General features: G+C 43.3%; 1 protein-coding gene across 2 annotated transcripts; it reads left to right on the top strand.

Moving 5' to 3' along the window:
• Nucleotides 1-292: 292 nt before the first annotated feature.
• phactr4a (phosphatase and actin regulator 4a) lies at nt 293-24,516 on the top strand. 2 transcript variants are annotated; one of them, XM_076112858.1, is made up of 14 exons: nt 293-627; nt 6,106-6,150; nt 13,146-13,316; nt 13,405-13,485; nt 13,590-14,750; nt 15,335-15,706; nt 18,060-18,636; nt 19,369-19,604; nt 20,204-20,369; nt 20,659-20,714; nt 22,320-22,381; nt 22,487-22,624; nt 23,052-23,128; nt 23,307-24,516. In XM_076112858.1, exons 2-14 carry the CDS (start codon nt 6,138-6,140, stop codon nt 23,320-23,322), a joined length of 3,126 nt encoding a protein of 1,041 aa, XP_075968973.1. In that variant the 5' UTR covers nt 293-627; nt 6,106-6,137; the 3' UTR covers nt 23,323-24,516. The 2 variants fall into 2 exon arrangements, with proteins under 2 accessions (XP_075968973.1, XP_075968974.1); XM_076112859.1 differs by lacking the exon at nt 15,335-15,706.
• Nucleotides 24,517-25,098: the final 582 nt, after the last annotated feature.

Genomic DNA, 25,098 nt, shown 5'->3' with positions numbered 1-25,098 from the left:
AATGCACATGTTCATTTTAATCAGTTGTGCTGATAATATACAATCTCTTTCTTTAAACCGTCTTAACTTCTAAAAGTCCATCACGAACGGTTCCGCTGCAACTCTATACGCGACTAACTTCCGGGAACTACCGTGAGGCTCCATGAGCATGAGCCGCCATTGCTGTAAATAAATAAAGGTCCCATGGAGTGAACGGAGATTACGTGACTCTCATTAAACGGCTCTGGGTTTACTCTCCAGGTGGGGGAAGCAACGGCGAGTCTGCTAAGAAGTGCGCATGCGCAACATTATTTAATCTCCCCACAGAGTTAACATGCAACACCATTTGACAGCAAAGTATTAACAAACATTTAAGCGGCTCTCTAGACATTTTTGTGTTGAATTCAGTCGATGCTTGTGTGCTTTATCTTGTCGCCCGCTTACAGAAAGTTACTTTTTGTGACATTATTTGGGTCAAAAGGTAGTTAGTGAAGCTAGTTCCGCCTTTGCTTTCTTCTTCCTGTGATGGACAACAGCAGCGACAAGTGTCAGAAGTAATCAAGGACGAGATACAGGAAAAACAAATTACGTCTCCTGCCTTTTTTTCTGGATACACTTCCACACAAATCGACAGGTTACAAAGAAAAGGTGAGTAGCCTCTATGCGCCATAATACACCCGTCTGTTTTAATGAAGTATGAGCTAATTCACGTTAGCTAACAAGGCTAATACTAGAGTACCTGTTGCTGGCTCTGACTTACTTTAGCTAGAGGATTAGCATTATGGCAGTGACCTTTGTAATGCGTCTCTATCTTTAGCTCGCAAATCTAGTGTGGGTCGGGAAATTACAAGGGACATAGTATACACAGGGACACCGAAAAAAAGCAGTGTAAATAACTGTATTCAGACTGTGTTACAGTGAAGTTATAGTCTTTAACTTTTCCCAATTTAGCATATCGCTACCTGTAACCTTAACGTTACCTGTCTGGTGTTAGCTCGTGGATGTACACGTGACTTTAGATAGTCTGGATACCTTAATGGTTTATAATAGAGGACTTTTTTGAAGTCCCTTAACTGCTGTGTGAATGTTAAGCCCCATTTCATGTATTTATGTGTTTTGTAATTCTCCTAAACTTGCATCCTAGATGTCACCGAGTCCTCAGGCCTTTTTTGAATGGCTGCTGTAGCTTTTATATTACATTACAATGGCTTCAGGTGTGAATTATTTGGCTTGCAAAGGGAAGCAACTTGTCTCCATGTGAAAGCATTCCCCTGCATTCCATTCACAGGCCCGTCTACTTGTCCCAACAAGTACCAAAGTGCTGTTAGTACCGACTGAAACTGGTAATACGCCCTATAGGACACCACAGGACTCTTTTTGACAAAGAGGAGCTGCAGCTTTATTGTATTTGTTCTAGATAGGCGGCATTGTTATCGGGTCAGCCATGTTATTGTGCTTTGTATACGGATAGTGGAATGTTGCATCCGAGAGGGACAACACCTCGAAGAGGTGTTTTGTAAATCTTTGTCTCAATCTAGATGCTGAAAGGTGGGTAACACTTTTGCAATGAGGTTGTGAAGTTGATGGGGCATGTTGGCATTGCTTTTCAGAGAAATAGACACCTACCATGGCTGATATACGTGTAGTCTTGTTCGCAATGACACCGTGTATGTATGGCAGCTATCAAACCTGTTGGATGCCATGTTTTTACCTCGGCAGAATAGATAAATGCTTTTATTTAATTCATCTGTTGGTGAGGATATCTCAGAAACTTTTAATGCAAAACGTTTTTTGTAAAGGTAGGCTTTTTGCCAAGATATAAGCTTCTATTGCATACCCAGGAATGATTTCTTAACATTATAGGATAAGAGTCGTTCATCATTTGTGCAAAAAATACATATTTCTGGAACTTCTTCACGTTAGACGATACATAACAGTACTGTGCAGCCTCGGAGGAAGTGTGCCCTGGTTTCTAGGACATTTTGAGATGGGGAACAAACTATAAAAGTGTCTGTATTTGGTAAAAACAAGCTGCTATGGTGGGTACAGTAGGAATCAATAGAGAATGGATGTGCTCAGATGTTGTTCATTTGTTTGAGCATTTCGATCTTGTGGATCTGTGTGGGACTTATGTAATCAGACGCCATTATCAGCTAGCTGTCGACAGTGGGTCATTGACATCCAAGCAAACTCCAGCTTGGTTCTCCATGTAGTGATTGCCAAGTCAGCAGAATGAGCGATGGCTGATTGTACTCTGCTCTGCAGTGCTCCATTCTCTTTTCTCCAATGAACTGGGAGATCTTAATGAGCTAATTGGGAGCTTACAGTGAACAAACATGATTGTGTAAAATGAATGAATGCAGTGCAAACGGAGCACATCTGACTTTTCAAAAGCATTGTGTCAGCTAGAGTATGAAATACCTCTAAAGTGCATCACTGAGCAATCTCAAGTTATTATTGCTTTGCTCAGGCAACATGATTGGTTGTACTGTGGCTGTGCAGTGTGCTTTGATTTATTAGATTGAGTTACTCCCTGCTTACCAATGTCCTCTTTTACCCACGATTTTATTCTCAAAGCATTGTTTGAAGAAATATGAACTTTTCTTTGAAAAATAAAAGAAAATCTTACTCTTTTCTCACAATCATCAGATTATTTCCTTAATAAAAGATCATTCATTATTGTGGAAAGTAAAAATAAGGGTGTTTTAAGATAAATGCATTTAGAAAGTGAAATGAAGCTTTGTTCTTGCACGGTTACTAAATATACAAAAGTCTTTCGCAATATAATACCTCATGGTCCGCCTAACATTATGATGCAAACATGCACAACATAATGGCCAGCATCTTGTTCAGGATCACTTTGTAGTTTGTGTTTTGTTCTGTTATTTGACATTGTCTTGACATTTTAAAGCAAACGCTAGTGCTCTTGCTCTACGGGCACATTGTAATGGAACATCTGGATAATTTGTACTCAGAAGTCAAACCATTTTTGTTTTATGTGCCACTGAACAAGTTTCACAGAAACGACAGGAGCCGGCCTCCAACGCCGTATCCAGCTCTCTTTATTCCTCCTTGAAAAGGACAGACACTTGAATTAAAACACTGAAATATCAGCTGTTCCTGATCCTGTTGCCAAACCTGAAAATCTGGAAGCCATTTTGCCCACTGTTATTAAAATTGTACTCCCGTGTTGTCTACTTCTGAGAGATCCCATGTGGGCGCGGTTCACAAAAGGCGGGGAAGCAATTGCTTGAAACGGGACAAAAGATAACATCTCATCTCCTGCTCAACCTTTTGGATGCTGTGTGAAATACTGATGAGACTGCATGTGAACCTGTGGGTTTGTACATGTTCACACGGTACTCAGCCGCTCTAGTTTACTGGATTTTGTATGGACACAAAGTGGTGCACATTAACCTCACCTCTGTGTTTGCTTTGCTGCATCGGCTAGTTGTCGTCTGGGTCCGGTGCTCCAGGAGGATATTCGAGAACAGAATTGGGTTGCAGTGGTGCTGAGCTTTATCTAGTGAATTATTTGTGAGTTTAAGGACGTATCGGCTTCTCTCTCTTTACGAGCAGGTTGCTAGCAATCAATAATAAATGGAGTTTCATTTTAAATGGTAATAAATTATTATAGCTGAGACAGTGTATTAGAGTAAGTTATGCCATATAAATCCAGATTTGTTCATCATGCAACTGCAGTTCCAGCAGTTTTTTTTCTTGCATGTGACCTGTTGGCTACTTGTATGTATTCTTTTGACTTCATCATCTGCTCTGTAGATGATTATTCCTGTGGATGTTTCAGGGAAAACCTAAGGCTAATATTTAGCAGTGACATACACACAGGAGTAGTGGATACTAGCCTCTTAATGGATCTTTTTGAGTGGTGTTCAGTACTGACGTGTAGTCTTGCTTGCAGCTGTTGAGCATGTGCTGTGTGTACACTGTACACCGAGACTTGTCAAACCAGTTGGACTGAACCAATGCTGACCAGGCAGAGGGTTGTCTGCTCCTGAGAAAGCTGAAACTAGCTGCTGTAAAAGTGCCAGTTTCCTCTTTCAGTTTCTATGTGAGGTAATGAGGAAGAAAGTTGACTATTTGTCCTCCTGTTATAGTTCTTCCTTGTATATTTTACAGGTGTGCCGTAATCACTTTGCTGTTTTCCTGCTGGAACCAGAAATCACAGCCAAATCTCACAGATGGCGTTAATGGGGAAGATTTTATCGAAGATCGATGATCTTCAGTAGAAATAAGTTGGTGTAACAAGACAGCCTTTTATAGCTGAATAAAGAAGCCAAACTAATATTGTCTTATTGCACTTGTATTTCATCAGAACTACCTTTTTCTACAGCTGAATTCACAGAGAAACAGCACTTTATCAATCCTTAAGAAGTTGGCCTAGTCCAGCTGATAAGAAGGTGGAATACTTGCCTGCCAGGCTACACGCTCTCTTTTCTGCTGCAGTGTACACATTGTGCAGCCTGTTCAGTCACACAGGCTTTCAAGGGACTTTTGACATTCCAAAGTGCAGCCTGATACTGCCGTTAGGACCATCCCCTGTTTGTGCGTGATCGAGCTGCACCTACTGATTTTGACCAATCACAGGCTGGGCCATCATTTGAAAAGTTGCTGTGTAAGTAGCTGGGAGAGTCGACACAGATCGTCTTCATTTTTTGTCAATGTCGGTTTCCTATCTGTGCGTGTAATCCTGATCTTGACGCTATGATCGTTCCCCTCTTTCTTAAAGCGACAGGACATTCAAATTGTGACTTTGTAACTAAATAGTGTTGCGTGTTGTTGCCATCAGTTCCTTTTTTAAAGTCATTTAATTGCTTCCCTGCTGTTAATCATCTTTATTTCCCGTTTGAAGGCAGATGGTTCTGAACTGTGGGGAAGTGTTTCGTCCCAGACTTGAGCTTGAACAGTACTGCTCTTCTTTGATGTGTGATTGACAGATCATTGATCAGCTAGTTAAATGATTTGCTGACCGCTGCTGAAGAAAGCAAGGGCCATGACAGTAGAAACCCGGCTGAAGCTAATTAGGTCAGACTAAGTCAAGTCTGGTTTAAGTTTGAAACTTACACCCCCTTTACACCTCGCCTTAAAATGTGTTTTGGGTGATCGGATGCAATTGGATAGTGCTTGACCACATGAAAGTATCTGTTTGTGGAGACGCATATTAATACCAGGTGTAAATGTAAATAGGTTAAATCGTATCTAGATATAATCTGGGGACGAGACAAATTTGTAAAGGGGTTCATACATTAAGCACAAAGATTTTTCCATAGTAACTCATACAATACCTATTTAAACCTTTATGCAACAGACTTACCTGAAAATAAGGTTTACTGAATACCGAAGTAATCCTGGCTTAACAGCCTTCAGGTGAGCTTTTCAAATGAACTGTAACTGAGCATCGAGACGTGTTAGCTCCACATATTTCACTGTTCTAGTGGAAGCTTTGGGCAGGTGTGATGTCAAACAGCTTGTTAACGTCACTTAATTAGCAGGTATCTCTACCTGTCTCTGCTACACACACACACACACACACACACACACACACTGTGAAACACTGAGCTCGTTTTGCTCTTCATTGGTTTGACATGTTAAGGTAATTTGCACTATTTAGTTGCAACAAGCATCGTGGTTTATGGACTTCAATAAAAAACAGGTTTCATTTTAGTTACTCAGAACTTTGGTGTATTTTCAGTCTTTTTAGATGATTCTTTTATGTGATTGTGTAATTAGTTTGCTTAATAGTCTCGCAGTTTTCACAATTGATTTCCAGTCGGTGTGTGAGTTAATTAGAGCACTATTTTGTCTTTGGCTAACACAACAGAGCTTTGTTCAGCTTCCCCATTAACTGCAGAGAACATCCAATCTGTTGAAGTGCCCTGAGAGCCTTTCACTGACTTACTGACTAATAATTGAAATCTTTAAAGTCTTCAATGATCGGAATAACTTTAGTTAAGTTTCTATAAAGTTTAACTTTAATATCGGCTGCTCTTTTATTTTTGATGAGATTCTTTCATTCCAGTGCGTTCTTGTGCTGTACGAGCTGTGATTTAGATTGTTTTCACTTGTTGATAATCTGTTAAAAAAACTCGTTTTGTTCATTTGTTTCAGAAGCTGCTGACTGCTGAGTTTTGGACACTGTGATGGAAAATCCTGGTAAGAAAATGTATAATTTGTAGGTTTAACACTGTAAGCATCTCATACTTTTTTGTATTTAATTGTGCTTTATAGCATACATATGTCTGCAGATTAAAAACATGTACAAATAATCTGAGTAACGTTTGCATAAAGATATAAAACAGACCTCAGTATAATTTGAGTTTAAAACATGTGGGCTGTAGTGAGACTGGTGTTATCTCATCGGTGGTATCATGATGACAGAAAGTGGTGAGTCAACAAACCCAGTACTGGGTTATGAAGCGGCCCGTTAAGGGGCGGGCCCTGTCACGCATTGTTCTGTTGACACTGCAGCTATCTGATTGGCTCTCGCCCAGAGGACACACCTGTAGGTTAGCAGAGCTGACAGGTTCTCTCGCTGTCACTCGTGGCCTTGTGTCTATTTCACCTCTGTCCTCGATCACTGACGGACCTCAACATACCATCGTATACACTCCTTTAGCGCAGAGGAGCTTCTTTCCTATTGGCCGGACAGTTGCAGTGTATTTGCTAGTGGGGATATACCTAAAGATGGCTGTTCAGTCTGAATGTATTCGTGAGTAAACCTTTTTATCTGATGTTAAATGCTGAGGATTTATATTTCAGGTCATGTAAACTGTGATGATCTTTTTTTTTATTTTTTTTATTTTTATTTTTTTTACACTGACAAATTAGTCTGTTGAAATATTAGTTATAAAATGATTGTGACAGTATTGAAATCAAATGGTCAGTTATTGCTCCGGTCCATTGAAATGCCAACACGGGACAGGGCACAGCTCCCTTTATAGGCTACTGGGCCAGATAAAGACAGCTTGATCTACTCATCCCTGCCTGGTCTTGTGTCTGAGTATTAAAGATAAACTGTACGTCGTCCTTGGCCTTTTTCCTTAAAGTGATAACATGGCTGTTTGGCAGCAACACTTCACATGTCCTTGTAATTTGATCTGAAAGGCCAGAGTCATCTAAGCGTGTTGGCTTGTGTTGTCATATCAGTATTTGAATGTTTTGGGGTTGTCACGATGACACATTATGATAGTATTTGTGAGTCATGTTCTCATGTTCAGAGTGGATTGTTTACAAGCCTGGGAAAAGAAAAACACCGAAAACGTGTTTGTCTCCATCTGCTGCTGAGTGACAACGATTTCAGTGTCACGATGGGTGATAATTTAGAAGATGTCGTAGTTTGTGATCCTTCTCTGTTTACTCATGGTTTCCTGGATTGTTGTCCTGATTACGGTCCTTTTACTAAAAGGCTGCCTTGTTGTCCTGCATTCCTCACATTTTTGTGTCAGGAGTTGTGCTCGCATGCTGTAGCTTTGAGTGAGCAACGGTGATGTAACATTTCATGATGGATTTAATTTAGTTATAGCTCACTCTATCACTCCTTACTAAACCTCTTCCTATTTTGACCTTTTTAAACTAAAACACTTCAATCTATTACATCCTAATGTACTACCCGTAGTATATTTTTTAAGGAATTGTATTAATCTTATACCCCCGTCATCAACATGTTATTACGCTGGCTTGTCCTTTGAGTAAACGTAGTTCTGTTTTATTAGCAGTTTCGCAGAAGGCTAACATCCTTATTCCTGTTTTCATTTGTATCTCGAACATGCAGGGAGGACCTCCTCTTCCTCCCACACACTGATTACATATAACCTGATCACACAGTGCTCTAATAGAATGTTCAGACACAGACTGCCTGGCTGCCTCGTGTCTGTCCTGCATGGTGGATGTGTGTGATATTAAGGCCTCTAGTTGAGGCCTTGTGTCTGCTCAGGTTGTTAGTATTTGTTTGGCACTTTAAGATACTCTTAGATGTGTTTCAGAAAGATTGAGAGACAGTGTGTGTGAAAGTAAGGAGCAGATGTTTTAATAAAAATATTCATACCCATATAGGGAAATATATCTGTAGTTGTAAAACTGAGTTGCTACTATCTACTAGAAGTGTCATCGGTTCGCACATGCGTTTCATAGTTTGAAAGGACAAACCCTGGAGAGTCATTAGACACCACCGCCGTGTCACTTCCTCTTCTCCGGCTTCGAGCTCTGCCTCGGATCGGCTCACCTTGCACTTCTCGAGTTACCTCACCCTGCGGAGTCCGCCCTTCAGGGAGTCGTGTTTTGTTTGTCAGCCTGTGAACCGGTGCTAGCAGGGGGGCCCACCGCATTGCAAATCCCTCGAGGCTCGATGGCTCGAAAGCTTAAAGCTCAAAAATCTACTCTCTGGAATGAAAGGCATCTGCCGGATTACCTTATTGACGTACCTTATTCATGAAGTCAGAGCTCCAAGAAAGGGAGGGACCTAGGAACTTAGAGTGTGTTTGTGTTTTAAAGGGAAAGAAGGAGGGAGGAAGCAGGGGGGGAGACCAAATCAGGCTGAAGGGTGGGGGAGAGCAAGACTGTAGAGACAAGAGATAGACTAAACGAACACAAGTGAGCAGTCGAGGCGTTCTTGAGTTACATGAGCTCTATGTCTTGTTGGAGGAGAGCGAGGTGGCGTTAGGTTTTCCTCTCCTGCCTCTGGCCTCGGGAGAGGCAGGGCCCGGCAGGCCATCGGGGACGGGAGCCGTAGCATGGGACACAGTGCTAGCAGTGAGACTGTGGCCCAGCAACCAGCCCAACACGACGCGGGTGAGTCAAAGGACCAGAAAGCTCGGCACTGAATGGTTTTGCCGTGAACATGTCGACTGTTTTTTTTTTTTTTAGATGGGTAAACAGCCGGGCATGTTTGCGTTTGTTCACAGTGGAAACGCCAACAAGAGGATACTGCGTTCAGGTGTTTTGTAGGGTAGAGAGACACTAGAAGGCGGCAGGCTCAGACGGGTATAGAAGAATGTGTGCAGATGGAATGTGGTGATTGTGAAATGTTCAAACCACACAAACATCTCTCTGTCTGTACTCGGCGCTCCTCCTCACTGTGGACCCTTTTTCTGAAAAAGACAAGATTTTGGGCTACAAGGCACCACCTCACACCTGCTCTCCCCCATGAGGATCTGGCTGCTGCTGTCGTTTCTATTCAAATGACTTGTTCAAACTACAAGTCATATTGTAGTCCACAGGTGTAAAGAGAACCCTGAAGTCTCTCTTGTTACGCTAATGACGGTTCAAACTTTCAGAACCTGTTTTTGCTGTCAAAATGCGGATCCTCTTTCAAGTGCTATTTGCACACCTACGAATTCTCCTTAATAATACAGTTTGCAGCTGTTGGAATCGAGCAACTGAGTAACACATGCCCCCTCCTGTCCGTCGCCTCTATTCTGCATAACATCACAGCCTGTAATGTGCTGACACTGAGCTGTTGATCACGGCCTGCTGTTAGTTAAGAGGAGCTGTTGACTTGTAATTCGTCGGAGTAATATTTGCTTTATATTTTACTGCAGGGCTTCTGGTCAAACACTTCTCGACACTCTTGCCTAAATGAAACGAGTAACATGAGAACATCCTGTTTGCTGAGTATTTGCTCTCCATGCAGAGTGTATTTTTGCCTCGGGTGAATTATAAATGCCATGTGACTGGCATGAGTCATAATGGACAGCTTGACCAGAGGACTTGAAAGTATTGAATCGGAGCTTTTTGTTCGTAGACCTTTTAAGTTTGAATGGCTGAACATTCACAGAAGCCTACATGTTGTCACTAGTCTTAGGTTTTGATGAAACAAGCTTCCCCGTTTAGAATCACTTCATAGACGCATACCTATCAGTGTTTGGTCCGAGCATTGTACGATGTTTCTCTCCGCTTGGCTTTCACCTCCTCTGTTCGGGGTCGTTGCCTTTTTTTAATTCTCTGGTGGTTCTGTGGAAAGCAGCCGTCTCAGATTGACATGCTCTACCGTACGGGGCCACCACATCACACTTTGCTTCTGTCACTGCCACACCACCACTCCCAGTTTAACAGCCGCTGGTGTCGGGGTCAGAAATAGCTGCGAGGGCCAGAACGCTGCACAGAGTTCACTGACCTCCCGTATGCCCGCATTTCAGCATTACACATACATGCAAGGGCCTGCTTCACCTCACACAGTGGTTAGATGCAACTAAACTAGCATTGCTGCAACAGTGGTATATGGTTAAATGCCAGTTAACCAGCACTTGGATATGTGACTGAACTGTGGGTATATCATGGCAAAATCTGTCTGAACAGTCTCAACTCATTAAGATACATGTGTGCCAAACAAACATTTATGCATCAACACAGAAAAGCAGTGCTCACACATTAGAGGTAATGAACAGGGATGTTCTTAGAGTAAAGAATATCAAACAAGTTTGACGTACAACCTAATCCGACCTGCTTTTTCTGAAGCTTTGCCGTTTTTATCGGTAGTGGGAAGACAAAGGGCCAATTAAAAAGAAGGTCAAGGCTGAAGAGTACGCATCTTTCTGTCCTGCCGTGTGATACGAGATACAGTGTAGCGTCACAATAGTTTGGAAATGCCTCGTGTCATGTTTGCACTACAAGTTGTAGTCTGGCCTGTTGGTTACTGTGTTGTGCTCTAGCCGTGCAGCCATTGCTGTGGTAGCAGAGTTGAACTGAACAGGTTTCCACCGACGGCGAGTACAGATGTTTTGGATGGTCAGCAGTTGCCCCCTTCTGACAGATAAAAGCATCCTATATGTGAATCTGGAAGTTATTTAGTCGCAGCATTATACTTTAAATACTGGTTGTGTCACAGAGAAGTAGACTGATAATCTGTCACAGAGAAGTAGACTGATAATCTGTCGGGGAGATACTGGAACACATCAGGTTCTGACCTCCTCTAAGGAGGACATGTTTTTGGTTTGGTTTGTTTGTCAGCAGGATAATGGAAAAACTACTGGCCTGATTTTCATGAAACTGGGTGAAGCATAGGTCACGAAATAACCCATACAATTGGGTGCGGATCTAAATCAGGGAGCAGGCACACAAATCATTTTTCACTTCTGTTAAAATTGTGAGGGTATGGCCTTGGCAGAGGTCTGCTCTCTCAGAGTGTATTCATTCATTTCAAACCGCTGTCACAATAAACTAAAATGTGTAAATGTCTGGTAATCATGTAAGCAGAGCTTTTCCTCTTCGTGGGTTGGTTGGGATTCTTCCTCCTGCTCTCTATTTACATCTTCACTCTCCTCATCCATCTCTGCCCAAATCACATTACCTGGCAATGCAGCTGAGATCCTGCGAGAATTACAAGATAATGTCATATCGCCCCAAAACCCTACTATCTGCCAATATATCTTGATTACACGGGACATGAATGAGATGAAAGTTGTAGCTAAACAGAGCCTAACCCAGACGTTTATTATTGAAAGGGCTGTAGCCCACATATTGCAAGCAGATCAGATTTGTCAGAGATAGAAGGAATGGTAAAAGACGCCTTAGCTACAACGAGCTGGTCAGATGAAGCGCTGCAGGAAAGGAGTTTACTGCAATCTGGATGAGATCACACTCTTCTTATTCTATCTGACATGTGGAAAACATTATTAGTTATTAGTTTATCTAAACTGTATGGAAACTGCCAGCTACAGAAAATAAAAAATTCTGGACATGTGCACTGACACTTATTCCTGATTGATCAAATTCTAGTAGGTGATTAATAAATCCCGTGTTAATCATTAACGCCTCCTGCTGTCCCTTTAACTCTCCTCCCTGACTCGTGATACATTTATCTCCGGCCTTGAAAAACTCATCTGCAGGATTTTATAGTGATTTGTAAAAGCTAATAATTCATGTTTAATCCCTCTAGTGAAACATGTGTGTGACAACCCCCTAGCATTTAATACCAGTCAGTGTGTGGTGAGACAGGTTAGACCGTCCTCTGTTTGTTCAGCTGAAATCAGTCAGTTATGTTGTTGCTGGAAAGAAACTGGATCCCAGTTTTCACCTTGTTTTTCATCATTCCTCATATCTTGCCTCTACCAACCCAATTTGTCGCCCCTGTGGTGCGTGTCGGTTGTCCCCATTCATTCCATTAACCACGACTTACACGTCTGACTGTGATCAGTGTTGTAATGTTAGAGTAAGGAATTGACTGATGACTGTTTTGATACTTTAATTATGTTGGTTCAAGTGCCAATAGCTGATATTTAATAATTTAATTTTACAGTTTGTATTCCAAAAGAAGTCATTTAATTCCACCTTACAACAGCATCACTAGACAAATGCAGAAGATGTTCCATGGTCCTTTCTAAACCCAGCACTACTGTGGCAGAAATCCCATTAATTCACACTCCCCTGTGAATGATACCAGAAGAAGCAGTGCCCATATTTCACCGTCATGACAGCTGAGGCAGCCAAGTCAGTGAGTGGAATTTGGACCAGCCTTGTTTTGATGTTTGGTCCTTTTTATCATGACAGAGGATTGAAGTGGCAGCTTCGAGCTGAGCCCTTGCCTATGTCTGGACATGCATGCCTGGTCAGGAATCTAAAATGTGTCCGTTACAGCCACGAGAGAGGGACTGCTTCGTTTTTATGTTGGATGATTGTCTCTGGAAGCTAAAAATTAGGGTTTCTACTAAATCAGGTTTGGCCTGTACATCAGCCAGTCATCATAGCATCATATCTGACTGATGTGTTGGAAAATATGATAGTTGTTTCTAAACTAATATAAACTAGAACTGTCGTGTTTGCTATACTCACAGGCCACCGGCAATTACTTGTCATCCGGATGTGGGCATTTAGTGAGACTGCAGATTAAGTTCTACTGTGCCCAATTTGTAATAGACGCTTGCAAAGAATTCTGTGGTAAGCCTAAATAATATCTTGGTTTGTCAACATAGCTGGGACTTATCAGTTACATTCACATGAACACAATGAACTGTTCTGTTGACGAAAACATGACTATGCTACATTTGTAATGAGCAGTAAATGCTGGTGTATTCTTATCATTATTATTATTGCAATGTTGTTCAGTCACAGCTTTTTGAACCTGTAGCTGATGTGTGACTGTTAGAGTGCGTATTGATCTCTTCATGTGTTACATTGTTTTGCCTCTTTAAAATAATCCTGTCGTGTTCATGCAGACGATGAGGTCGACCTGCAACACAGCACAACAGGGGGTGAGGAAGGAAACTCTGTTGGGGGATCACCTCCAACCAAACGTAAAGGCAAGTTCTCCAAAATGGGGAATATCTTCAAGCCCTGGAAATGGAGAAAGAAAAAGCCAAGTGAAAAGTTCGCTGAAACATCGATAGGTATGCTGGATGCAAGGGCTTCTTATTTCCCTCTGGTGTGTGCGTTACATTATTCTGATTTCTTTGTGTATTTTATTTCTTTTTTCAGTCTTGGAAAGAAGAATTTCTGTTAGAAAAAGTCGCCAGGAGTTGATTGCCAGAGGGGTTTTAAAGGACATCCCAGAAAATGGTAGGTCAAGCTTTACTTGTTCTTGTTTAGCAATATTCTGCAGATGAATTGGCTCCATTTTTGATGACACCAACTGTATTTCCCTGCTTGTCTTCATGGGACAGAGAGCAATGATGTTAACCACTCCAAAGCCCCACCAGTGAAAAATGGGCACCCTGTGCCAATGGACATGGACAGGATGTCTGAACCAGGGGTGCGAGTGTCTCGAGGTGAATCTGACATGAAGGGGAGCACCCTCAGGCCGCCCCAAGTAGATGAACGTCGAAGCAGAGCGCCGTCCGACGCCTCCCGGAGTAACCGGGCACCTCTGGACGTGGACTCTCACACGCGGCTCACTGTGGACGTGGACAAACGAAGCCGCCTTCCATCGGATGTCGACAAGAGAGGAGCATCGTTACCCCGAGGACCGCCACAGGACGATAGGTACCGCAGAGAAGAGAGGCGAGACAGCAAGGACGACCGGGAGGACAGAGGAAGGAAAAACAGGGAAGACGTGGAAAGAAGGGAGGGGGGAGTTGACCGCAGAGAGAGGCGAGACTGGAAAGATGATCGAGAGAGGAAAGATGAAAGAACAGAGAGAGACAATAGGGAAAGGAAGGATCGCGACGAGAGGGAAAGGAAGGATCGCGACGAGAGGGAAAGGAAGGATCGCGACGAGAGGGAAAGGAAGGATCGCGACGAGAAGGAACGGAGAGATCGCGACGAGAAGGAACGGAGAGATCGCGACGAGAAGGAACGGAGAGATCGGGACGAGAAGGAACGGAGAGATCGGGACGAGAAGGAACGGAGAGATCGGGACGAGAAGGAACGCAGGGAGCGTGATGATAGAGAAAGGAGGGACGACAGGGACAAAGATAAGGATCGGCGGCTTGAGAGGGAAAGGAGAGAGAACAGAGACGACAGGAAAGATGACAGAAAAGATGACAGAGAACAAGAAGACAGGGAGAGGAAAGACGTGCGAGGCGAAAGAGACGACAGGGAGAGGAGAGATGACCGAGACAGGCGAGAAGACAGAGATAAGGACTGGGCCAAGAGGAATGAAAGGGAGCGACGAGATGAGAAGGAGCGGAGAGAAAAGCCAGAGCCTCAGCGGCCCGTGGATGACCTGCGGGCTATCGTCAGGCCCGTCTCTGAGATGGACTTGCGGCCTTCTCTACTGAAGACGTCCTCCGAGGACAACAAGAGGACTCGTCCAGCCTCGGAGGCTGACAGGAGTACGACCCTGCCCAGATACAACCAGGCGACAGAGTTCAGAGAACGCTCGGGTAAGATCTCTCTCTTGTTTTAATTACACTAGCTAACCTTGTTCCAGCCTGTGACGTTCAACTCTTATGTTAAAATAGCCCAAACTCTTTATTGTACTCCACATTGTTCATATGTCAGTAGACGAAGCAGTTCTGTCTTGTTTGTACTTGTTTTTATTGTGTCAGGTTGACGCGTAAGCGAAAATACTGACTTACTATTTCCCAGGAAGTAGTCCGTGAATGTTTTGCTATGATGAAATACCAACATGTGTGCAACTGTATTTCTGACGTGGTGTATGAAGCCAACCAGCTCTGCTCAACAAACTGAAACACTACCTATCAAGCTTTGATACTGCATGGATTTAGATCATCATCGTTCTCCATGTCTGCTGTTTGTGAACTTTAGATCGTCTGATTCATGTTACCTCTCATCCTCTATTAACATCTTCTTTACAAGGTTCACTAACAACGCATCTCTTTCCTAAATATTTTACCGGCTGCGGTTCCCCTTTTGTGTTTAAGGTAGAGAAACAGTAGGAACTTTGTTGTCGTGATGTTTCCTCTAATGCTGCATTTGTGTGTGTGTGTGTGTGTGTCTTCTGTAGAGTCCGCCGGCGTCCGCTTTACCCCTAACCCTCGTCCACCAAAAGACCCTCAGCATGAACTCCCATCACCCAAACAAGCTCTGCTGCCCCCTAAATTTCTTTCCGCACCTTCCACCGAGTCTGGCAAGAGTCCAGCCCCCTCCTCTTCATCTTCATCCTCTTCTTCCTCCTCCTCCTCCTCCTCTGTTGCTGTAGCTGTGGTCAAGCCCCCAAGGACGGTCTCCCTCATAGCTGAGGACCTACCTCGACCCCCCCTCGCTGCTCCTTCCTCAGCTGACTCTGACACGCCGCCACCTGTCCCCCCCCATGCCAAGCAGCCTCCGGTCCCTCCACCCAAACCCAGCAACCGCAACAGCAACCCTGCACTATTTGGTGAGTTTGTTGGTGTCTGCAGCTTTTTGGGCATAAAATATTAGCTTCCATCTATAAACAGCTGGTCTTTGTGTATCTTTCTTTAACATTTTAATCAAATAACTTCCAAAATGAGCGTTATGGGATTATGATTACATGTCATATGCTGGACCACCACAGAGGGCCATGTACCACTTGGCCATTCAAGCATCATCCCAGAATACTGTTGCAGTGTTTGCCACTAGTCTAGTAATGTATTGGTGGAGAGGTTCATGTACCTGTGGGACAGTTATCAGCCTGTTGAACCAACAGTTCAAACATGCTGGAGTAGTTTGAACGTAGTGGAGGAGTTGAGCTTAGTATAACGGGTCCCTAAAACAGGTTTATTTTAGAACTATTTACTATTATTTCAGAACTCGCTTCTGATTAGGGAAGTCATTTCTCGGCCTTAAATATTCTTCATTCATTCATTGGCTCCTTCATTCAAACAGAAAAATCAGTTGTGATGAGTCAAGGAATTAAACGTTGGGATTTACGTGGTATGTTGGTTGTGTAAGGTTTGTGCCCACACCTATTTCAGTATTATGGCTGTTGTGATTTTAAACTTAATCATCTTTAGTTGGTGTGTGAAGTGAGGAAGACACTGCAGGTGGAGCAAGAGACTCTCAAAGTTTAGTAAGTCAAGAAGCAGATGCAGGAAATAGTTATTCCTCTTTGAGTCAGAGAAAGTTATTGACAGCTATATTTTGTTGCTGCTGTTAACAACGTCCAGGCAGTGAATGTTTAAGGCTCTTTAAGTATTGACAGTAAATCTATCTTGAGCCTCACAGTTGCTTCGTTGGTGTTTTCCCGTGTGTTGCCAGTCTCCAGTTTGTGTGTGTGTACAGCCACCAGTTTCTGTCTTGTGCAGCGGCTTGTCTTTGCATCGTTTGTATGCAATGCCAGCAGAACTTCCCTGGAGCTCAGGTTGACACTAATTGTCTTTTAGTATTTGGTCCTATTCTTTGTCCCAGAATGCCACGGCTGCTCTTGTTTACAGCCCATCCCAGCACTGTCTCTTTGAAACCGTATCTGTGGCAGTGACACATTCCACCACCATTTGTTCGGCGAGGTTTCTGTACATCCTACCGCTTTCATTGGCAGTCTGCACAGAGTAAGTTATTGTCTCTCTGAGATTACTAGGGCTGCCGACTGACAGTTGATGAGTGGAATCATCCATCGGTGACCCCTCAGTCAAGATCTATGATTGTGCTCTTGTAAACAATTTAATCATAAACACATTGGTTGGATAGATATAAATGATTATGCCGGTTGACCGTCGAGCAGGGGGGAGGGCTTTTCTGTTCTGTGTACTGACATGTACACTGATACGAATTTCTACAAAATGCTGATACCAGCTGATTTATCGCTCTCTCTCTCTCTCTCTAACAGGGATGAAAATTGTGTTTCCCTGTGATTCATTCCCTTTTTTTAACCATAATGAATGAGCAGAAATTTCAGAAAACCGTAATTATGTGTCAATGGGAAATATCAGACTTTATGGTACTTTATGTAACCAGGATAATGTATCGCGTGCTCAGAATTCTTTCTCCACAGAGGCTGTTTTAATATCTAGGGAGGGACGTGTACTCTGCTCCTGGACCGTGTCAAACCAAGATGAGCGTTAATCCCGAAACCGCCCTCTTGAATTTCTCTCCCGTCTCGGAATGTAAACCCAGCCCTGTCCCTGACATCTCCACTCATTTTTGCCAGCTTCCTCATTGAACAGGGGCTCTCAGGTCAGGCAGCCCTGCTACTGGACCAGCTGGAGAAGCCAGAGTGAGCTCGGCCTCTACCGCTCTCTACCCGTGTACCTGCGGTACAGAGCCGTCCAGGCCCGCTCAGGTACCCAGCGGGGCGCCACACCTCGATCCATCCTAACCGAGCCTGCCGATTGGTTGCATCAATTCTCACCCCCCTCATAGCATAATGGAGTACATCACCTCAGTTCTAACATCAAGCATGTGTATTGCACTTCTAATTTAACTTGCAAGGAAACATTGCATGGAGACAGGATGGACATTTAGCCTGCTGGAGTGCATTGGATGTGTTTGTTGATCCCAATGGATGTTACTCACAGACTGTTGATTCAGGTGTGTGTTAATGTGCGCGTCACCCTCCACTGACTCAGAACCAGCTCGGCAGTAACATCTTTTCTCCACAACTAAAGCTTGTTATTGACATATTTGCTTGGTTTTGTTAATACAACATAACTTCACTGCTACGGACTGAATGTGCATCTTCGCGTTCTGACGGCCGGTTATGTTCGTGAGCATCATTCTGTACAACATGTATTGATTCCTGCTGTTCTCTTTTTTTTTTTTTTCTTTAACAGCTGAGCTCCCACAGCCTGGCAGTGGTATCATCATAGTGCCGGCGCACGCTAAGCGCTCGCCACCGACGCCACCAAAGAGGATGACCCCGGTCACCAAGCGCCATTCTAGGGACCCTTCGCCTCCCAGTCAGGACCCGGAGCCTCCCGCCACTGCCCCAGCTTCGGCCCCTGTACCGGGGCCCCCTGCTGTCCTTAAAGGAGATAACAATGAGGACAAAGCAAACGCAGCAGCGCCTCAAACCTTCGCCGAGTCTCTGCCTTCACCACCGGCCCACATACCTCCATCTCCTCCCAGGGTTCAGTCACTCCAGCCACCCAGCGCCTCGTCCTCTGGTCCCGTGCCCACTGTGACAACCGATCCCCCCAGCCCGACCACCGAGCCTCCCAGCCAGCTTCCAGCCATCCCCCTGCACATCCTCATCCAGAGAGCTCTGGCCAGCCCCTGCCCAGCTCAGCCCAACCCCGACGGCTCCCAGAGGGCCCACTCACTACTGTTTGAGTCTCCTCCAGAGTTCCTCACCGAGATGGGGGGGGGCTCACGGAACTCTCTCCCTGTCACCATTGAACCTCTCCGGCTGTAAGTGTCCCACGTAGTGTCCATTACATTCTTGTATAAGAACATACGATTGCTGTCAAAGCTGAGGATGAGTTTACTTAAGTTTAGCCCATCGTTTAGCTCATTAAAAAGTCGTCTCAGTCCTTCTTCAAGACATGATTTCAAAAAACATGAGCTGTTTTTCTTTGCCTTCTATAATAGTTAATTAAATATTATTGGGATTTGACAAAAGAAGGCATTTGTCGAAGTCTCTTAGTTCTAAAAAAATTGCCTTATTGCTTCCATTTATCACCATTTCTGAGATTTTATAGAAATTACTAAATCAAGAAACAAATTTACCGAGCTATTGAATATGCTTCATATTCATATTTTTTTAATGATTTACTCTTACTTTTGAGCAGTTTGAGCAAATTTGTCATGCAAAGATTATACGCCATTCAAAATCAACTCTTAGGCTTTTGGGTAATTATATGAAGCTCGACCCAGTGACGGCTGCATTTGGATTGCTCTCTTCAGAAATTAATTAATTTATTTGATATGTTCAATATGCTATTTAATTATAAAGTTAATTTGCGAGACACAGCAGAACTCTCTGAGCTATTCTTTGACATTGAATGTATGCAGACGACTGTGCTCGTCTGCATACCAATTGAACATTGTGGTTACAAGAAGTTTATTCTCACACTTGGACATGACAGAGAAAAGACAGAATCTGAGTGTCTTCAGCTCCCTCACCGCCGCCCTTGTTTACAGGCAAGAAGACGATGACTTTGACATCGAGGAGGAGATGCGGAAGCTTCATCCTCACAGGCCTCCTCGCCAGCCGGAGCTGGAGCCCCGCAGCAGGAGGGGTTTGGTCGGGGACCTCAGAGTGAGCGTCATCCATGAGGGCGGAGGCTCCGAGGACAGCGAGGAGTCCGACTCCGACGGCCCCATCCTGTACAGAGACGACGACGACGACGATGATGAGGATGAGGAAGGCCCTCCAAGTAAGATGGTGTTTCTCATACTGCTGCATTTAAATCGTGTGGGAGACTGTAGATACACGTGCCTGTAATGCAAGTAGTGAGTCTTTAAATGTACTTTGTCTCACATCTCTTCCTTTCCCTGAATACCTTTTTTTATTTTTATTTTTTTACACATGCATGTTGACAGTTTTAACCTTAAACAAAGTGTGATTGCAACTGTTTTGGTAATCGGTTATTCATCGTATCCTCAATGCTTTTCTTCGTCATTTTGACAGCTAATGAAGTATATTTGGGTTTTGGACCGCTGGTCAGACACAGCAAGCTATTTGAGGATTAGACTCTGACTTTAGAAGACCATTTCCCTCAAGTATCTGAAGGCGAAGAGGATCATAAAATCCACCTTCCCACCCGTCGTAAACTTTAGAGGAGTTTCCCAAAAGGCAGCTGAAGACACTCATGGAAATGACGAGGGCTCTTAAAACCTTGTAGGTGGCAAAGCGCTTCCTAAGAAGGAGTTTTTATTTCTCATTTTTCCTCAAGTCAACACTGACGTTCTATGTTGAAGTGATGCTTGATTTGTGTTTACATCTTTTTAAATATGCATGTATACATGTGTGTAGCAGGTGGGCTGGCGAGTCGTGTGAAGAGGAAGGACTCGTTGGCCTTGAGGCAGGAGAGACAAGAGAGAGAGGAACGGGAGTCTCAGGAGGAGCAGGACAGCATGAGTTGGCAGAACGAGGAGCAGTGGACGGCAGTGAGGAGCAAGATCAGTACAACGCTGACCAGGTAAAGGACCCGCATCAGCTCACTGACGCACGTATGGATGATTTATATCCTCGTCGTGAAATTGGATTTTGGCAAGTCGCTGTCATCCTTCTGATATAATGGCTGATGCAGTTTGACAGATTTCATACATTATTTATAGTGTAGTTAATATTGTTTGAGGCTAGCCCGTCTCATGCCGTGGAACTCCCTTCTCGAGACAAAATATGTCCCTTTACGTATATATATATATATATATATATATATATATAACCTTTAAAAATGAGTAGTCAACAGTGTTTTGTGTCTTCAGGCGGCTGAGTCAGAGACCATCAGCAGATGAGTTGGAGCAGAGGAACATCCTTCAAGGTGAGGCTCTCCCTTCATCCCTTCATTCCTTCATCCAGATGCTTTATTTGCATTCTCTGCACCACGAGGTCTGAAAGCAGCCTCTTCACTTTTCTTTCATCCGTGCTGAAATCAATAGTCTGCATTAATGGCTAATGTGTTTTTCTTTTCTTTCTCCTTCCTGCCTCCGGCATATTGATAGTCACTAAACACACAGCACTTTGCACAATATTGGTAGTGTTTTCACTTTATTGAGATGATGTATCTCATTTGAATAATAGTGCTCGAGGGGCCAGATATACAAACCATGCATACGCACTAACACCCCCCCCCCCCCCTCCCCCCAACACACACACACACACACACACACAAACTGTCTCATGTCATCTTTCAGACTCGTAGAAAGAAAACCAAATTACATATTAGGGTGTTTATTTAACTACTCACCAAAGGTTAGCATTAGATAATGGCTCATTTAAATATGGAAATGAACCATTTCAGAAAACTACTAAAAAATATTATAGTTAATGTAAGTAATTAACTGGAAGTTTCGTGGTGATATCTAGTAGTTTTTTTTTACCCTACTCCCCCTGCAGTGTCTTGCAAAACATATGGAATTTTACAATATATAGATTTCTTAGACTCTGAGCCTGAAATCTTTACTTCAGTAGCACTTTTACACACCAAACTTTCCAGTTTCATATCTATATTCTGAAGGTTTTTACAGAGGGGTTGTTGTGTTTTTCATACTGTAGCCTGATGTATACATATTTAATAAAATAATGCCACATTTGCACATTTAAACATACGATTTCAGACAATTAAATATTTTTTTAACCCATTCTCCTGGGGTGTTTCCTCTCAATGTGAGATGGTGATTATGAAAAATGAATTGCAGTCTACACAGATTGTGACGACTCTTGTTCACTTGATATGCATTATGCGTTTCCCTCATTATGTTGATCTTTTCATTTGAAGTTCTTGGTAACATCTGTTTTGATATTAATGCTATAAACTAAATAGTTACTGTAATGACGATGATGATGATTGAGATACAGTAGGATGGCCGTACGTTAGAGGTGTAACTGAACCGCTTCATTAGCACATTTACTGATCCAATGAGGCGGTTTGGGTAACGGCCGTGTGACAGATTCACATTTAGAGCAGTTTTATTATTTTCGGCTCCGTTCATCTCGGTTGTGAGCTAACGATGTGCAAAGCTACCGTCTGTCACATTCACAGTTGGGTTTGGCCTACAGTAGATCTAGACATTCGGCATTAGGGTTAGAAGGCATTAGAATGTACAAATCCATAATTTTTGGACTGGCGTTCCTTCTCCTGCTGTATTTTTAAAACACATGAACATTATGAGTGTTGTGAGTTCCAGTCTACACTGAAACATCATTGCAGCATCACCGCGATCCCAAGTTGGATCCCAGAATCGAGTATTAACATCGTACTTCTCAGAATCTGTCAACACGTTTTGATCCGGGACCCCTGTCCTCAAATGACTCGGCCAAGACGCTTCGCACCCGCGCTAAAACAAAGCAGCGCCTTGTGCGCAGCACGGCGATGATTAAAGATTTTGTTACCCCCCCTCTCATGGAATGTCTTTTCTTCCTGCAGCCAAGAATGAAGACGATCGACGGATGGAGAGGTCCGAGATCAAACGGAGGCTAACGAGAAAGGTCAGGATGCAACGAAGTAACTTCGTTCTACATTTTGCCGGTTGTTGTTATTATGAACCATGGCACCTAAAACAGATCTAACTATTCCTGCTCCTTTTCCCTCAGCTGTCCCAGAGACCCACAGTGGCTGAACTCCAGGAGAGGAAGATCCTGCGTTTCCACGAGTGCGTCGAGAGCACGCACGCCCACGAGTACGACCGGCGAGCAGATAAACCGTGGACCAAGCTCACTCCTGCTGACAAGGTGAAACGCAACCCTTCTCGTCATGCTAACAGCGCTCCTGTGGCTTACAGCTTCTTAGCAAGAGCGAGCCTAAGCCCTGTGCGTGTTATAGCGGCAGAGGATTTGCATTCCAAGCAGATTCAGTATCAAGGAGGAATCCCGGGAATGCAATACAGATGCTGCTTAATGGCTGGGCTGAATACCTGGTCCAGTGAAGCTCAGGGAATATGTAGGAACAGGAATTATACGTACGTTAGAAGGGACATTATTTTACATGCATGTTTTATTTGTACTTAAAGTAAAAAAAACTTTATTTTTAAGTTTGTCTGGACCGTTAACAGACAGAAATAATTGAAATATACGTAGCTTTGATCACGGCTTTGTGCCTCGCTATAAATGGATAAAAGCTTTTCCCCCACTGAAGTGTCTCTTTCATGTCTCTTCTCAGGCTGCCATCCGCAAGGAGCTCAATGAATTCAAGAGCTCAGAGATGGAGGTTCACGAAGAAAGCAGGATCTATACCAGGTCAGGCTTGTATACAGCGCCCATCAATTAATTCACTTCAACTGTTTTCCCAAGTTTATTCAGCGGAGTCATCGACACTTTATTAGTTCTGTTCTCTCTTTTGAAGATTCTCTGAAGAGTTTTGAAGCTAAGAATTGTCTAGAATAACCTCTCTACCGTTTCTCTCTTTTTCTACCAGATTCCATCGGCCTTAGCTTGTCCACGCTGAGCAGTAAAGCACTTAGACTGGGACTAGTGAGGAGTCACGAGTCTCTCTCTCTCCTCACTGGGAACCGAGCATGTGGCCCATTTGGTCCGTTTTTACTGACTGCCTGCTAATCTGCTTCAGCCGAAGACAACTACTGTCGCTGAAACCTGGCACCAAAGCGAAAGAAGCCACAAAAACCGTTCAACCCGTGGTCGGTTCTCAGACAGACTCCAGTTCTGAGACTGGAGGAGTTAGTTGGTGCGTCCGTGATGGAGGTACCATGTGCCAACACTAAAAGAGCGAGAACCTCGCATCCTCTGCTGGAGTTAGATTGAACTGAAAGGAAAACTGTCACGAGGGTTATCACACCGTGTCCCTCAGGGGAACCCGCCCTCCCCGTGCCTTTACCTGCCTTCATCTTCTACTTTCTCTCTTTCTTGCAAAACAGGAAGACTATGCCCATAACAGACATTACTGTAGTTCACTGTTAACGCCGTCGATGGTACCACCTATATGTTCATATGTACACTTTAGGTACTACAAAATGTCTACCCCGCAACCAGCCTTACATAATCTCACACACATGTGATTTAAAGGTTCATAAAAAATGTGAAAGACTTCAGTAGAGTAGTATGCTTTCTCTTTAAAACTCAGTTTTAACTCTATTTGAATCGAAAGTTTGAGCCTTGTGTTTAAACCCCCATAGCGCTGATTCTGACCTAATATCTGAAAGTGTGCATTTTACTGTATTTTGTTGATCATTTAAATGGTTCTCATGGAGCACGTATCACTAGAATATTTTTGAAATAAGGCACTTTATGTTCCTTGATTGGGTGTGTAGAGAATTAAAAAGTTCCGAGCCTCTAATTCTGTTTATAATTGAATTATTCAAGCAGGAAAATGTACATATTTTTATTTTCCTGGCTGTTTTATGGTACTTTATATATGCGAGTCCATAGTTGGCTGCAATTGTATAGATCAATTATGTAGATGTGATTGACTTTATATTGTACATCCGCAGTAAGGCTGACATGTTTTAATTGTAAAGTATTTCTCAAATGTATTTCAAAGTAGTAATGGTACAAAATGTTTCTTTTCTTTTTTCTTTTTTTTGATACAGAGATCTTTAAGACGTTTTTTGCAAAGCACACTGGATAAATGAACAATCCACTACGGAAATTAAAATAACCTGTGATTTTCATTTCAATGTTTGTGTGATTCTTCCATTCTGCCCACTCTTCACCATCTTAGATCTGCCGGGGAAAGATCGTTTGAAATTCCCTTTCATCTGGTGAGGCAAAAGCCTAGAAGACGTTTGAATCACGAAGTAAAAAGTATGAAATAAATACTCACAATTGTACATAATATTTGTTGACGTCATGGAGATGTGATGTGTTCCAGCAAAGTGTTGTTACACTATTTCAAGCCCTTGCAGCCTCTCACACTCCACCATTAACAGGTGACGTCGGTTAAGTCCCTGAGGGTTCAGGGTTTAAGGCTTTAGGGGGGACATCGGGCCTAAATGAATGAGAAGTACATGGCCTCTTAAAATGACCAGATGAGGGCAGTGTTTTATAAAATGTGCAGATTAATTCACTGACCAATCTCCACCGTCTCAATAATATGCTCCAAGACAAAGAAACCCTTTATAACACTCTGTTCTTCCTTCATAGAAAGGTGGACCTGTGTGATGAGTGCAACTGGCATACAGTTGTTTGTCCCTTTTAGCTCCCCTGGGATGCTAATTTGCACCAAATAGACATGAAGTCAGTCAACAGGAACA

This window comes from Anarhichas minor, unplaced genomic scaffold, assembly GCF_050575085.1.
Source record: "Anarhichas minor isolate MPS153535 unplaced genomic scaffold, ASM5057508v1 ptg000051l, whole genome shotgun sequence".
Classification (NCBI taxonomy): Eukaryota; Metazoa; Chordata; class Actinopteri; order Perciformes; family Anarhichadidae; genus Anarhichas; species Anarhichas minor.
Note: the sequence above shows the minus strand (reverse complement) of the source record. Positions and strands in the feature narration are given on the sequence as shown.

Bases quoted from the DNA above. Each gene is read 5' to 3' on its own strand.
- phactr4a (XM_076112858.1), top strand. The intron at 14,751-15,334 runs GTAAGATCTCTC...TGTCTTCTGTAG, and splicing joins AGAGTTCAGAGAACGCTCGG to AGTCCGCCGGCGTCCGCTTT. The intron at 22,382-22,486 runs GTCAGGATGCAA...CTTTTCCCTCAG, and splicing joins AACGGAGGCTAACGAGAAAG to CTGTCCCAGAGACCCACAGT.